At 43.1% G+C, this 14661-nt stretch overlaps 1 protein-coding gene across 2 annotated transcripts in view; it reads left to right on the top strand.

Moving 5' to 3' along the window:
- SMYD3 (SET and MYND domain containing 3) overlaps positions 1-14661 on the top strand; it is a 379637-nt gene that overhangs the window by 310 nt on the left and 364666 nt on the right. Inside the window, exon 2 of one of the 2 annotated variants that reach the window (XM_083830359.1) lies at positions 75-3298. In XM_083830359.1, the coding sequence (XP_083686485.1) occupies positions 3135-3298 (164 nt within the window). In that variant the 5' untranslated portion in view covers positions 75-3134. Of the gene's footprint in view, positions 1-74; positions 3299-5008; positions 5620-14661 lie in introns of those variants that run through there. The other variant, XM_083830360.1, reaches the window with a different exon arrangement.

Raw genomic sequence — 14661 nt, 5'->3', positions numbered from 1 at the left:
GATGGCTGCTCCTGATGCATTTCTACAGAACTGTTATTGTCTTGGTCTCTATTTCTTGGGTCTTATTTTTACAGCAATGGCAAACATCTGATGCTATCATTAGCACTGGTGTTCCCCTGGTTTCAGCTGCAGTGTAGTATACACATGGAAAGACTTTTATTTTTCTGCTACAAAATCACACTCTGAAGGCAAGAGGAGCCATCAGCCAGATTGGACTTGGCAGCGATTTTGTTTGATTTTACACAGGTCTCCAGCACATGATGTACAAATGGACTCAGGAATATTCAGCCGTTTGTACCAGAACTGATTAAATTAGAAAAATCAATTTTTAAAGAAAAGTAGGAAACGAAGGCATGCAACAGCATAATTATGTAGGGTTTTTAGAAGTCTGTGATAATAAAATTAAACGGTTCTTGTCAGAAATTTTCTTCTGGAGAAAAACATTTTAAGAACTGTTTAACTCATTCCTCTCTGTAAAAATGTGAGATGTTTTTCTGTGCAATTATGCCAGAGGATTTTTTTTTTTTCATATAAAGTACAATTACAACTCTTGTCTTTTGGCTAAGAAATTATGTTGACATGAGCTTCAGGGTCTTGTTCTGCCTTCTGAAGGAAGTGAATGTGTAGGGAAGATTCGAAAAAGTAGAAAGCTTTTTGTGAAGCTCATAGTAAAGAATCAACAGGTATAATCTGCCTGCGTGTGAGTGGAATTTATTATGAATTTGTGCTTAAAATGTTTCTGCAATGAGTTTTTTTTTCTTAATTTTACATTTAAAATCAAATTTTAACTAGCTCAACTACGTTACAGAGACATCTTCAAAAGATTCCTGTGTTCATAAACGATCTGTCAGTGCTTACAGGCTTTTAACTACTCTGAGACCTTCTCCATACCTTTTGTGGTACAGGTTTTGTACCAATTTATAACTTAATGTTATGTATTTTGAGCAAAATTTTGCTCACAGAAAATCCAGTTTTGTGTCTTGCTGGTTGGAATGGGCATGGCATGTTAATGAATAAAGATCAGAATTTGTTTAGCTGTCTGGGTCACTTCATTACTGCAATTCTTATTGTAAATTCGTTTTGTGAAATGTGTTGTCTTGAGATGGAAAAACTAGGCTTCTGCTACAATGTCTCATCTACAAACAGTAAGGAAGTGTGACTAATTCAGCAGCATCAGCCACAATTAAGTGGTATTTCCCACAGAAGTGCCTCTACTACGTGCCTTGACAGCTGCGTCTGTGCAGAATGTGTCATGCATTTCAAATAGCTCTTGGGAAGTCTGACCAGTGGATGACTTGGTCATGTAAAAGAACACATAATAAATAATAGGAATTAATTCAACTAAGTGTAGTCAAGTGCTAGATGACCATGTAGTGGAATATAAAGCCACAATATCATTATGCTTTTCAGTAAATTCAGACTGATGTTTCCAAAAACATCTGAGTCGGATGTTCAATTGTTTGCCATTGCTCAAAGAGCATTGAGTGGCCCTGTGTAGGCAGACTTATGTGTAAACTATGGATGGAGATATCTAGACTTGTAGATACAGAAACAGATGTTGAAATACCCAACATTATTACTGTTTTTGTTATGGGTTTGGGTAATGCCTGCTTAGAAGCTCTACAAAACAACATACACAGGCAAACACAGAAAACTAGAGAGGTGAAGGAGTAAAGCATACAAGCCAAATGCAGAGGTAGTAGTTTGATATTTTAATGATATTTGAGAATAATTCTCAACTGTCTTGCAGTATCATTGTAATCAAGCACTTGTAACAAGTTTGCTTGGGACACTTAAGTGTAGTAATATGTGTGACTGACGACCAGTTTGCTGTCAGTTGTTTTGGTAACAAAGTACAAAACAGCAGCATTTAAGTGAATGTCTAAAGGGATACTTTTTTTTCTGTGGGAATAAAGATTTTTTGTTTGTTTGTTTTGTTTTGCTTGTTTGTTTGTTTCCGGTGGGAATCTACCTTGTTTTTTCCCAGTAGCAGTGTTTTGGATATTCATATTGTCACCTCTGCCTGTTGTAGCTTGAATGAAAATATTTGAGGACTAAAATAATTGTTACTAAGAACAAAAGTGAGTACATGTTGGAAACGGAAAGCTGTTTGGCAGAACTGTTAGGCCTGTTTCAGAGTTATTTGGCAGGACAATTTAGTGCTCCTTTCCAAAACAGAAGCCCTGACTCCCTCTATAGGCACAATAAAGAAGAGCAGACTAAGCCTATCTGTAGAGTTCACATTTAGCAAGCGTAATTTATGTAATCTCTTAAAAACAATGAAAGCTTCATAGACCCAGATGACACTGACGACCCATTGGGTGGCAGTACAAAACGAGTTTGATTTTCCCTATGTTGTACATTGAAGAATGCGGCAGGCTGTGTGTGTTCAAGTGCACTGGTGGCCAGGCTGGAGGGGCACTGGTTTCCTGTGTCCCCATAGGGGACATGGCCCTGGGATGAGGCCTGAGGAGACCACCCCGGCAGGACGAGGCTGCCTCCTGCCTCCCCACATAGCCCAGGTCCATTTCTCTGCTACGTATGACGTGGGTGTGCAGCCTCCCCCTGTCCTCATGCCACTTCCATTTCTGTATATACGTTTTCCACATCCGTGTCAGTGTTGAGGCTGGGTAGGTGCTGAGGTGAAACAAGAACAGTGCAGAGCAAGGCTGATGTGGCAGTGCAAGCTTCAGTATTGCTTCAGGTGTCTCCTGAGGTGGGACTGCTGGAACTGCGAATGCCAGAAGAGGAGCTGCAGGATTTCCCAACTCCTTGCTAATCATACAAGCAATTAGATTTTTAATTTTTATGAGTGCCTTAGTTCCATCAAAACAAAACAGAAACAAAGAAAAGCTGTAAGTTATGAAGTCACTGAAAAAAGCCCCAACCACCACACTCCTATTTGCCATTAGCCACTCCCGCCGCAATTAACGAAAACGCTTATAATCGCTTTGTGTAGCGTCACAAGGTGAGTCGTGACCGGAACCACGCCGTTAATCGCGCCTGGGAGCCGTGTCACGGGCAGGCGGCCTTGCCCCCACCGCACACACGCGCACCCACTGTGCCGGCGCTAAGATGGCGGCGCAGGCGGCGTGACGCGGCGGCGGGGGCCGCCCATTTTGTGTGGCGGCCGCATGGAGGCGGCGGCGCTGGAGCGGTTCCGCAGCCCGGGGAAGGGCAGCGGGCTGCGCTCCCGGCGGCGGGTGCGGCCCGGCGAGCTGCTGTACCGGGCCGAGCCCTTCGCCTACGTGGTCAGCAAGGAGCTGCTGGGCGGCGTGTGCGAGCGGTGCCTGCGCAGGTACGGAGGAGCGGGGGAAAGCGGCGGCCGCCCTCGCGGCCCGCCCAGCGCCGCCCCTTCCGCCGCTGTAGAGGGAAGGAGGGCGGGTCGGGGTGGGCTGGGGGCAGCGGTGGTGCTGTGCTGGGAGGTGGGAGCCGGCGCTGTCCGCACCGCAGTGTGAGGCGTGCGGGGATCCGCGCCGTCCGTGTGCCCCCGGGTCCTTGCCAGGGGCACCCGGCGAACCCAGCTCCCGTTGGTGGGAGAAAGCCAGCGATGTGGCTGCGCGTTAGTACCGAAACGTGCGCTGATAGGCAGTGAAAACCTGTCTGTGGTCACCGGGGCGTTGAGAAGGAGTTTGATGTTGCCAGTTTCTGCCCTGTTTCATAAGTACCTGATGCGTAGTTTTTCATATTTCCGGGGGCTTTGCTTCCTGTCCTCGCAGAGCCTCCCAGCTCCAGCTGAAAGAAGTGATGCTGCGATCCCCGTGTCCCTAGGGACAAGTTTGGTGCTATATGCTAGATCACACGTGCATCCAACCCCAGGGTATTAAAAACAAACAACAACATAAGATTTCTAGGTGATGTTTCTGTGAAGCCTGACTCGTGATTTCGGAGTGCTTCGGGAGGGGGGCTGCCTGCACCTCCTCGGCTCGAGGCAATGAGAGGCAGCTGGCTTCGGGGGAGGCTGGCAGCAGCCTGCAGTGAAAATCCGTCCTGTTGGGACAGGGACGGGTAGCCAGGGCGAGGTTTGTTGGGAGAAATAGTGGTTCTGCCACCTGCTGTATCATGAAGGGCTGTGCGTTTGAAAGTCTATTTTTAACAGTGGTATTAGTAGAAAATTCAGGTTAAATAAAACTTGGAGTAATTTACCACCATTCAGATTCCATCGCAAAGCGTGCGCTGGCTGTGAAGAGTTAGTAGATCAAAACTGCAAACAGGTTTTCTTATTTATCGAATTATAAGCAGTTTCTTATTCAAGAGATGTTATTAAACTAATGATATATGTAGTCATAATTTTTTTTTTTACACACATGGAAGTTGGAAAAAAAAAATAGCCTGTACCTGCTGAAGTAGGATGTGAAACTGAACTGTTTCATGGCTCTGCTTTTCATTTAATATGCAGTATGATCTTTATTGAAAGCCAAGTAGGAGAAAAGCAGTGACTGCTCACTTCTAGGACTACGGATAAGTTGCCTTGGGTACAACTTTTCCTGTTTTTTCATTCTGATCTTTAGGGGGCAGTACAGGAACACAAATTCTAAAAAAAAAAAAAAAAGTGTTGCTTGAAATTGACTTGGCATTTATCATTTTTACTGTATATGAGTGAATATTTGAGGCTATGACGTGCAATTCTGTACTGACTTTGCCTCCCAGCTTGTGTTAGCAAGTGCTGTTGGTCGCAGCTCCTGGCTGTGTGGGAGGTGCTGGCTGGGCCAGAAGACGGGTGGCAAGGTGCAAACGTGTTTCTGGGGTGCGTGCTGGGAGGCAGCAGCGTGGCCTAGGCTTGGTGTAGGGCCAGGGCTGCTTGCTGTCTGCCTGCCTTGCTCTGTGGCCTTGGCTGAGTCCTTTGAGTCAGGGGGGATGCCTGCTGGGGGCAGGCTGCTTCAGAGAGGACAGCCCGGCTGCTGCTGTAGCTCCATTTGGCCTGATCTAAATTAAAGTGAGTAGCAGTGAGAATTTAAAACAATGAAGTGGTTTTATTTATTTACTTCCTACACCTGCTAGTGGAAATCGTAATATTCCTTCCTCGCTTTATTGGCCTGTTGGTAGTATTTGTATAGTGCAGTTAAATTTTTTTGGTCAGTGTTATTAGGTCCTTCTGATGTGTAGAGCAGGTGGCAGATATTAGTAATTATTTCCACTTTTGCAGTTTCTTCTCACTCCAGAGTTAGTCCTGTGTTTTCTGATGTCTAGGTTCATGCTAGTTTTGCTAGGAGGCTGGTCCAAAATGTTCTGTTATGGCTGATTTAATATGATAGTGTAGTTCATTCAAATAATATCACATTAGCAAATAAAAAATATAATGCCCTGAAGTTGGGTACATAGTAAAGATCTGATCAAAAATGTAAGTTTTGATAAAGAAGTATTTGTCAGTTTGCATTTACATGGAAGACGCGCTGAGAGCACACGTGACAGTGTTGCGTGGCCGTACCTTCTTTGCCAAGGAGCATCTGTAGAAATTGAGGTGATGCCTTGCTAAAGCGTGCTGTTTGTGCCTTTATCCAAATCTGACAAAATTTGGTTGGCATCTTCTTCCAACAACTCGATGGGGAAAGCAACAGAAAAAATTCCTTCTCTTCTATTAAAGACTTCCTGTATGGCTTCTTCCCATGTGCCTCTAAGGTGGGTTCAGTGTCAGAACAGCTCAGTACAGATTTATACAGCAGGGGATTGAGTTACGCAAAGACAGCTTAATTTCATCTGCAAACTAGGGGACTTCATTGTGTTTTCTGTTCTGCTGGGTGTTGATAAAGATGTTGAGTAAAGCTAGTTGCCAGCAATCCCTGGAGACCTCCATCACCTTCTTCTGCTTTGGAAAGTGACTGTTAAGAGCCTTTTTTTCCTTCCTCTGTTTTCTTTATGTGGCTATCAGTCTATAAAAGGACCTTTTTTCCAGTCCCTGACAACATAGCTATTTTTTAGCCTTTGCACAATTATATACTCATCTGTGCATTGATGTCCTCCTTGAGCAAGCTATGAAAGCAAGCTTTTGTTTCATGGGAGCTGTGCTTGCTCTTTCCTTGTGGATCTTATTCATCAGAGTGATTAGTAACCTCATTCTTATATATTCTTATATAATTTTTAAAGTTTGGTGAAGACTAATTTGGCCTTTTTTCTTCTATTAGTTATTTTTAATATTCTGTTTTGTTTAATCCCATCATTTATTAGAATTTGCTTTATGTAATTAATCAGACAGCGGTTCCATTAAAATCTGGATATTGCCCATTACTTCCTGGTTTAACAAAATGTCTGTACTGACCTTTAACATCAGAAAACTGAACTGCCAAGTTTGCTTGCCCACATTGATTTATCATCCCTGAGTTTAATCATGCTATCCATTTTATTTGGTGGTGTTGCTTAGTTTGCTCAGCTTGTTAAATCTGAACATAGATTTTAAAGATGTTCCTTGTCTGGGAAGTGAATACAGAAACGATATCTCGGTGCTTGGCAGAGTTTTATTCCTCTGTGTAATCAATGTCATATTGGCCATTAATCCGTGCTGATTGACTTTCCCTCAAAATACATGGCAGGGATGGCACTGCTTGGTCTGACCCTCATACCTTGCATTAAAAATATACTCAGCCTGTTATAGAATGGGAGTCAAAATGAGGATTAAAAACCAGTTATTCCTTTTTGGTTTGATTGCTTTTTATAAAACATTGTGTTGTGTTATGGCATGTAATGTTTTGCTTTTACAACAATTCAGTGCAAGAGAGCTTAAATTCTGGTTGACAGCTGGGAACAAATAAACAAGCTTGCTGGAGTCTGTCTCAGAGGAAGCTGCAAAACAGGGCACACCAGCCTACTCCCAAATGCTATTCTGTTTATGCCTTTACAGGAAAGTGACACTTAAGAAATGTAAATATCTGAGAATGTGTGATGTATGACATAGACCGTGAAATGAACCAAGATGTTTCTTGCATGGTTAGGGTCAGAGGCTGTTCAGAATTTTTTATTTCTTAAAAGAAAAAAGGTATTTTTGTATGACTGCACCTTTTGTAAATGTATCTGGAGAGGAAAAAAATGTCTAGTTAGGACTGTTGGTTAACATGATCTGGTGCTGTGAGATTGTTGGCAATAAAATTTCTGAGATGTGAGAAGTCTGGTGTGTTTTGTCATTTGATCGTCAGTCAGAGTTTGAGATTTCCAGTAGTTCTCACAACACGTGACTTTGTAGGATGTAGAGGAGTTGTTATAACTGTGTGTATCAGATTAGTGGTAGTCACAGTGGTCTTTCCAGACTGAAAATGGAAATAGGGTGGCCATTAGAAGCAGTTATATTTTTGTGCTTCCAGAGTAGGATAATCCTGGGAATTATATGCTCAAACTCGATTGAGCATTTCTGACTAGTCACTTAGGAGTGGAATTGCAGGGCTATTGTTCCCTGCTCTGTCTGCTCTCATGTGGAGCAAGGGCCAAGGATGTGAAACAAGTGTAGGTGACACGCGAGCTATGCAGTGTGTCAGAACTTCAGGTTCACTGCAGATGTGTGAGGAAGTTTCCCAAGGCTTGAAAAATCACACCACCGCCAGCAGCACGAGCATTTCTGTCTGTAGCTGAATGACCAATACCCCTAGAAGTAACGTTTTCCTTAGAAGATGCTCTCCCTTCCCCTTGTCATTTTACTGCAATAGTAAAGTGACCTTACTGTTAGTGAGACCTGCTTTTTTTTTGTCTTAATACCAACTGGAGCCATGGGAGGGGTGGCTTTCATGCTGCTGTCATGTGCTGCCAAGAAAATCTGCAAGGAAGAGTGAAGAGAGCAGACCATCAAGTGCCCTTCCCTGCAGCACCTCCTCCAGAAAATGCTCTAAACTGCATTTTCTACGTGAATAAAGCTAGCATCTGATGGAATATTTGCAGACTCCACCAAGGTGGGGAAGATGGAAAATGCGGTATTTGTGGCAGCGTTCATGGTAATTCTCTTGACCTACCCTATGACTTTGCCTCCCTTGCAGCACCCTTTGGGGTGGCCAGGGAGTTTGCCATGTTCCTGCTAGGCGTATCCTGTGGTCTGTGTTTTCCTTGTCTGACAGGTTGCTTGTTTTTTTTTTTTTTTTCCTCTTTGAGGTGCGCTTTGGGAAGGTAATTCAGGTCATGTTTGCTGTAAACCCTCTCCTTTCCTTTTGGCAGTATTTCGGTTCTTGCTGCACTCCTCTGTACAGCTTCGGATGCTCTGGGCATGCTTTAGGCAAGGTGGGTCCCTGCCCGTGTCCTTCCCTTCATCCCCTGCCTTGCAGGCTCGAGGCTGCTGTTAATGCCTTCTGCTGCCAGCCTGCTGTTGCCCCTCTTCATAATGTCCAAGGAGAAATTGGAAAGGCAGAGACATTACCAAAACAAATTCTCCTAGGTCAAGTGTTTATTGCAGTGTCTGTCATTTATGGAAACCAAACGTTCAAGTTCAGACGTGCCTTGAAAGTCCCTAAAGATCTTACGATGTTGTGGTTCTGCCTGTATAATTTTCGTGCTTGTAGCAATCTGTAATTTGAAAGGCATTATATCAAAATTGTTGTGTTGTCACGCTGTGACTGACAATTTAAGTTGCAGTCTTGTAAATTCAGATGAATTTAGGCTTTACTATGGATCTGCAGTGCACACCTGGTATTACACTGCCTCTCTGCACAGTGCAGTCCATAATGTTATTGTTTTAAATAATACGCTCCACAGGAATGTTCTCGGCTTGTAGCAGATGATAAAGCCACCAGAATAGGTTTGTGAATTGAATTGTCTTTAGTATTCATTTTCTTAGGGTAAAATGTAATTGTGCAAGTACAGAATTAAAATGAGCCCTGTAAGGGAAAACATAAATGATTAAAATATGGATAACTTCTGGCTTAACATATGTAGTGACAAAACTAGTTTCAGATATCTCCTGAGATTTTCTTAATTTTGGAAAAGTTGCTTCAAGTTCTACACTGCGTGAGAGAATTTAAGTTCTTTAGGAACTATCAATGACATCTTGCCCGTAGGCATTGGAATTTAGCTGTTGGTGGCTGCATCCATCGTGGTTGTACTCCAAAGCCACCACGTGCTTGTGGCCATACGGTGAATGGGATAACTTTTCTCCCCTGGAGCATCGACAGTCTTGTTCATAACTAGTTACACCAGTTGTTCTGAGATGGTCAAAATCATATAGGTGAGGGAGCTAGAAAGGCAGAACCATAGCTTACCAAACATAAATGCATAAATACATCTGTCAGTGTCCTTCGGTTGAGGTGTTGCTGAGGGGGAGAGGGGCTGAAGTGGCCCCTGCAGGAAAGGGGAAGGTCAGGCAGTCAGGGCTTTCCTTCTAGTGGCAGCTAGCCTTTAGCCTGGTGCTCTAGGAATGGAAGTGAAACCATAAAAAGGGCGGTGAGGGGAACTTCCAAGCTCCTACAGGGGTGGGCCTGCAAGAGAAAGGGGACTTTGAGGATTGTGGGACCGCCTGGCTTTTTGTAGGGGGAGGATGCTTTCTGCTTTGTAGCCTGGGACAGTCCTGGCTAACCCTGTCCCGGGGTAAGGTTTATTTCTTCACCCATCCTGTTCTGGTTCTGCCACGTTTTCCTTTCCCAGAAGCATTTCCTAACACTAGCTTCAACTTGGTAGAAGAAACACCACAGACACGTGGAGTTTTTTCTTACTACAAAGAGGAGATTATTTTTGGTTAACATCTTGGCTATGTAGGAGTGCCTTCTGTGACATTATTTCTGTCACTGATCTTACTGATTTCAGGGGCTGTGCTACCCGCTGTGATCGCCGTTCTTCCAGTGCACCTCTGTGGCTGAGCAGGTGATTCTGCTTGGAGATCAACGTAGGCCTTGGACTCATGCTCAAGGGTGTCCTGGTGGCTGTAGGGTCTGTGCCAAGCGGCACAACTGTTGAATGCCAGTGCTTAGTTCCTGTGTTAAGTCGAGCTATGATCCCCTGTTCATAAAATATTTACCTTTCCCGTTTGTCATCTTACCTACTAACTGCCTTCAGCTCAGGGCCCATCCTGTGACTAGCTTGGTTGCTCAAGCTTAAGCAAAATTCAAGGCTGAGTATTTTTTTGAAGCAAAATGTCTCCTTGACACTCGTGTGTTGCAGTTCCCATTTCCGCTGCTGATAGGGAGGAAACTCAACCCCTGGCTTTGCTGGGGGAGGCCTGGGTGTCTGGGTGCTCCTGCAGCGTCTGTGTGCATTGATGAAGCATTGCCCTGGAGGGGGGAAAGATGCTTTTGTCCTGGGGAATGTTGAAAAGTTGAGTGTGAAATCAACTGTGTATGTTTCCTGTGTAAGATCTTTGTTCAGTGGCCAGAAACTCGTGTGTGTGTTTTTTTGTCAAGAAAAGATTGCAAGCGTCTCACTTTAGCGTACAAGTTCAAATTGTAGTGCTATCCTGTTTTTTTTTTTGAATCCTAAATTGTTTTATAACAATAGTACTCTTTATTTATGTTTTCTAACAGGAATGTATTTGTAAATCCCATTGGTTCCAAATGTCACTGTGGAGGGACACTTTACCACTGCAGGCACACTTCTAGAGGTGAATGCCACAAGTATGCAAGCTACCAATATTCAGACAAATTTTGAGAGACATAAAGGACATAAGCTTTACCTTTCCCATTTCTTTGCATCTTGCCCTTCCTTCCACTGCCATCAATATATTCTTGGGGCCCCCGTATATCCTCCTTGTAGGAGGAGTGAATTGAAGCACTGCTTTGCGTGTCACTGCGCAAGGAAACTTTACTGAATATCATATGGGATGAGAGAGGTTTATGCCAGGCTAATGCCATGCATTTAATTTCCTTTGAAAGAAGCTGAGACTCTTTTGATCAACCTCTGGATCTAGCCATTCTATGCATCGGTTGAGTATTGCTGTGAATCTGTACTCTGTATAGCTCTCTTCGGGTTCTGCAGTGCATTGGCTCCAAGTCCTCCAGCTGTTGAACGTGTCTCAGTCCAGATTTCTGAAGAAGCAAAACCAGATGAAAAACTAAAAACTGAATTGGCACAGACAACCACTTTCTCCTCAGCTATTTAGGTTCCTAAGTGTCTGTTTTAGCAAATGAGTCTGACTACTCAGTTATTTACAAATTGTATCCACTTGTCATATTAAAGCTGTCTTATTAGTTACTATTGATGTACAACAGACGGAATGGGTATAGAAACATTTTTTTGGAATAGTCTATGAAACTCTGCATGTGATGATAGATTTATCTGAAGTTTTTGCCCCGGAGGGAAAAGAGGCTGTGTGGTAATCTACATAAGAAATGCATGGTTTCAGTTGTAAAAGAGAGCAATGAAGCATATTTCATTTTAAGTAAAATCTGTTACAGAATTTTGGGCTTTTTCTAAAGACTGTAGTGTTTGTTTTTTCCCCTCAGATAAGTACAGAACAGGATCTCTTATTCCAAGAATGTTACTCTCCATGGCTGGGACAATAGATGAGTTGTGCAGATTAGCACTAAAAAGCATCACGTCAGGCGTAATAATAGCAGGACAGTTATAAGGGTCTTATTTAGCATCCCAATTACAGAGAAAGTTCATCTTGTCACGGCTACTAGATAGCTAGCATTTTGTCAGCCGTGCAGTCTGCATATTGCTCATATGTGGGTTTTGCTGCCCCTTAACAGCCTTTGCTGCTTTGGCAGTCATGTTCATTGCATTACACTAATTATTCGATGTGGTTAGTACCTCATTGCATGGTCTAATAAGCAAAAACTAATCTAGATTTTAAATGAAATGCTAAAAGGAGTGTGAACATGCTCAGTATTATGTGTAAAACAATTGGGCCCCTTCAAAGACCCTGTGGAAACTTGGGGTGGGGTTGTTTTTACTGACCTTACCTTTCTACTGGATGTACTGGAGAATCCTGTTGCAAATATGTAAAATGTTACCCAGGCTGGATTCACTTCTACTGATTTAATTATAGTATTCTGGATTAACAAATGAATTTTAAAAATAAATGAATGTGTAGAAGATGGTGTGCTTGTGCTGAAATAAGTATTCAACCAACTTTTCACTGATTAGGAAGTTACTGGGATTATGAAGGTCTAAATAGCTTTATTTTTATGGTGTGGTTATTGATGTGTTTCAGGCAAGGCTTATCCTGCTGTTCTTTACTGCCTTTATGGAAATTCCCTTTGTGATGTTAAAACATCCCTGTACTTAGTTTTGTGCTTTTATCTGGAGAGACCGTTGTAAGATTCCCACTTGTAAGGACCAGTTGTCAGTTTTCTTCCTTTCTGCCACCAGACGAAGCCTTTACGGACAGCTTTCAAACAGAGCTTGGGGTAGGTGGACAGTCAAAGCAGTAAGTGGTAGAGCTCTGTCTTAATTCACCTTGCTCATGTGTACAGATGACTTTCTTAGCTGATAGGGACGTTTTAATGGATGCTTGAGGAATAGAGCAGGTGAAGGATGACCTTGTATTCAGATACACAAGTGGAGGGTTAGAGTCCATGTTTTGACACAGGCATCTCCTATGAATTTGGGTAAGGTCTTTTCATTGCTTACTAATCTGAGAGATTTGAAATTTATTGTTCACCCATATACTTAGAAGTTGCTGATAGTAGGCAAAATAAGAAAAAAAGTTGAGTTGTACACTTGTATATCACCTTAAGGGCAGTATTTGATCTGTAGCCCACCTGAGCATCTTAAACAGTGATTGTAGGCAGCAGATGGTGAATCTGCTGTAAATCTCCTAGTACTGAGAGGAGAAAGTCCAACACCAACAGGTTTATACGTACATTTAGAATTAATGGAGCTCTTTAAAATTGCCAAAATGTGTCCCTGTTATACTGGAGCTGAGAGCTTTCCTGTGTGAAACTTTATGGCGTGTGCAATTTGCCAGATCAGAATATTATTGTGCTAAATCATGAGGGTTCCTTACAGCTTCAAAAGCTATGGAACTTGCTTGTCCTTAGGCCAAGAAAAAAAGTGCCTGTATGGAATGAAAAGAAGCTTAACTGATACCATAGAAGAGCAGGGAAGGGGCCAATGGGATCTAAATTACAACAGACCAAAGGGAACGTTGGTGTGAAAAATTGTTTACCAGGGCTCAGTAGGTGCAACCTAGAGAGCTGCCCAAAGTGGAAAGGATATTAAATATTTCAGGAAAAAATTGATTGAGGGAAGAACCTGTCAGGCCTTAAAAATAGTGGTCTGCCATGGATGATACTGCGATACAAATCACTTAACAAATCAAGAAGTGTTGGTGGCTCAAAGCTGAAGTAACAACATACGGTATGAAGGGTTGGGAAACATGCTTTCTGATTTGTGCCTGCATGTGTAGAAATCTCAGCAGAAAGACTTTGAAAGGTGGTGTGTACAGACCATATTTTCCCTGGAGAGTTACCAGATTGGCACGGCTTTGGCCCCTCTATGTGGCTAATGAGAGCATCTAAAACAACAAAAGGAAAGTGGAAAATGCAGCTCTAGAAAGATTTGTACTTTCTGCCCAGGACTGGAATTTAGAGAAGTTGCAAAGCACTGTGAGGAGAGGCTAGAGGCATCCTAAATGAACAGGTCCTCTTGCTGGGAAGCTTGTATGGAACCTGGTGCGGAGGGAACTGGGCGTTGGGTGGGAAGTGGGAAACCATGCCTCTATTTGATGGGGAGAGCTGTGGGCTGGGAACAGGAAAGCTAGGTGTGTAGCTGGAGACACAGCCTGGGGCTGAGGGCACAGCGGCAGCAGGGGTGTGCTGCTTGTTGGTGGAAGAGCACGTGGGTATAATGGTCAGCGGCAATGGATGCGAGTGTTACCTGTGGTGCTCAATGCTCTTTCAAACCTGAGATTTTAGCCCCTTGTGTCTGAATCTCAGGAGGAACTGAGATGTCAAAGGACATACTCTGCCTTTGAACAGGTAGCTCACAGCAATGTCACCGTGAAGTATGCACAAAATACAGTGGTATTTGGCTTTCTGTTGGGGGGGGGAGGGGGAGGGAGGGGGGAGCTGTTGTAAGCTTTTTTCCCCCAGCTTTTGTTCCTTTATAGACCAGCTTTGGAACAGATGAAATGATGTACACAACTCCCAACTGCTTCAGAAATAATTATGGAGCCCATTCTGTTGTCCTTCGAAATTGCCATGGGAGTTCTGACTTGGGAAACAGGCTTGGTCTGTTCAGAGAGACTGTACTGTGGACTTATTAATTTCTAATTTTCTTTTCTTCTAATGTCCCCCTTTGGAGTCTTATGAGCTGTAACTGTCTGTACACATACGAGTTTATGACCCTTGTTGTTAGGACCGCTTGTGAAGCGTGTATTTGGAGCTCGTTCTCATATGTTCTTCTTGGTTTTAACTATTAAAATTCATTTGTACTGGAGAGGATTTTACTAATAGCTGTTTTTATTAATTGAAAGATTGTTTGCTTTCCTGCTGGGTAGCACATCAGGATCCTTTTTAAAAGTGTCCTTTTTTGGGACATCTCAGTGTCAATGTATCGTAAAGAGGAAGGTAACAGCATTTGAAATATCCATTTTATTTTCCAGATACAAAGTCACCCAGTCTGCGTTACCTTTCTCCCTGTTGCTATAAATTCTTCCAGGCACGAAATAGCTTGCCAGTTGTTTGTTACGCAGAAGCTAATGAATGGTTATCTGTTTATCGCAGGTAATAACGTAGCTGCAAACTGCAATGCACGTGTAAGTAAGCTCATTGTGTAGAATTTCTGCTGTAAGACAGTGTGAAATCGGCTATTGCAGGC

This window comes from Anser anser, assembly GCF_964211835.1.
Source record: "Anser anser genome assembly, chromosome: 3".
NCBI classification, from domain to species: domain Eukaryota; kingdom Metazoa; phylum Chordata; class Aves; order Anseriformes; family Anatidae; genus Anser; species Anser anser.
The sequence above is the reverse complement of the archived record's forward strand: the minus strand, read 5'-3'. Positions and strand labels throughout refer to the sequence as shown.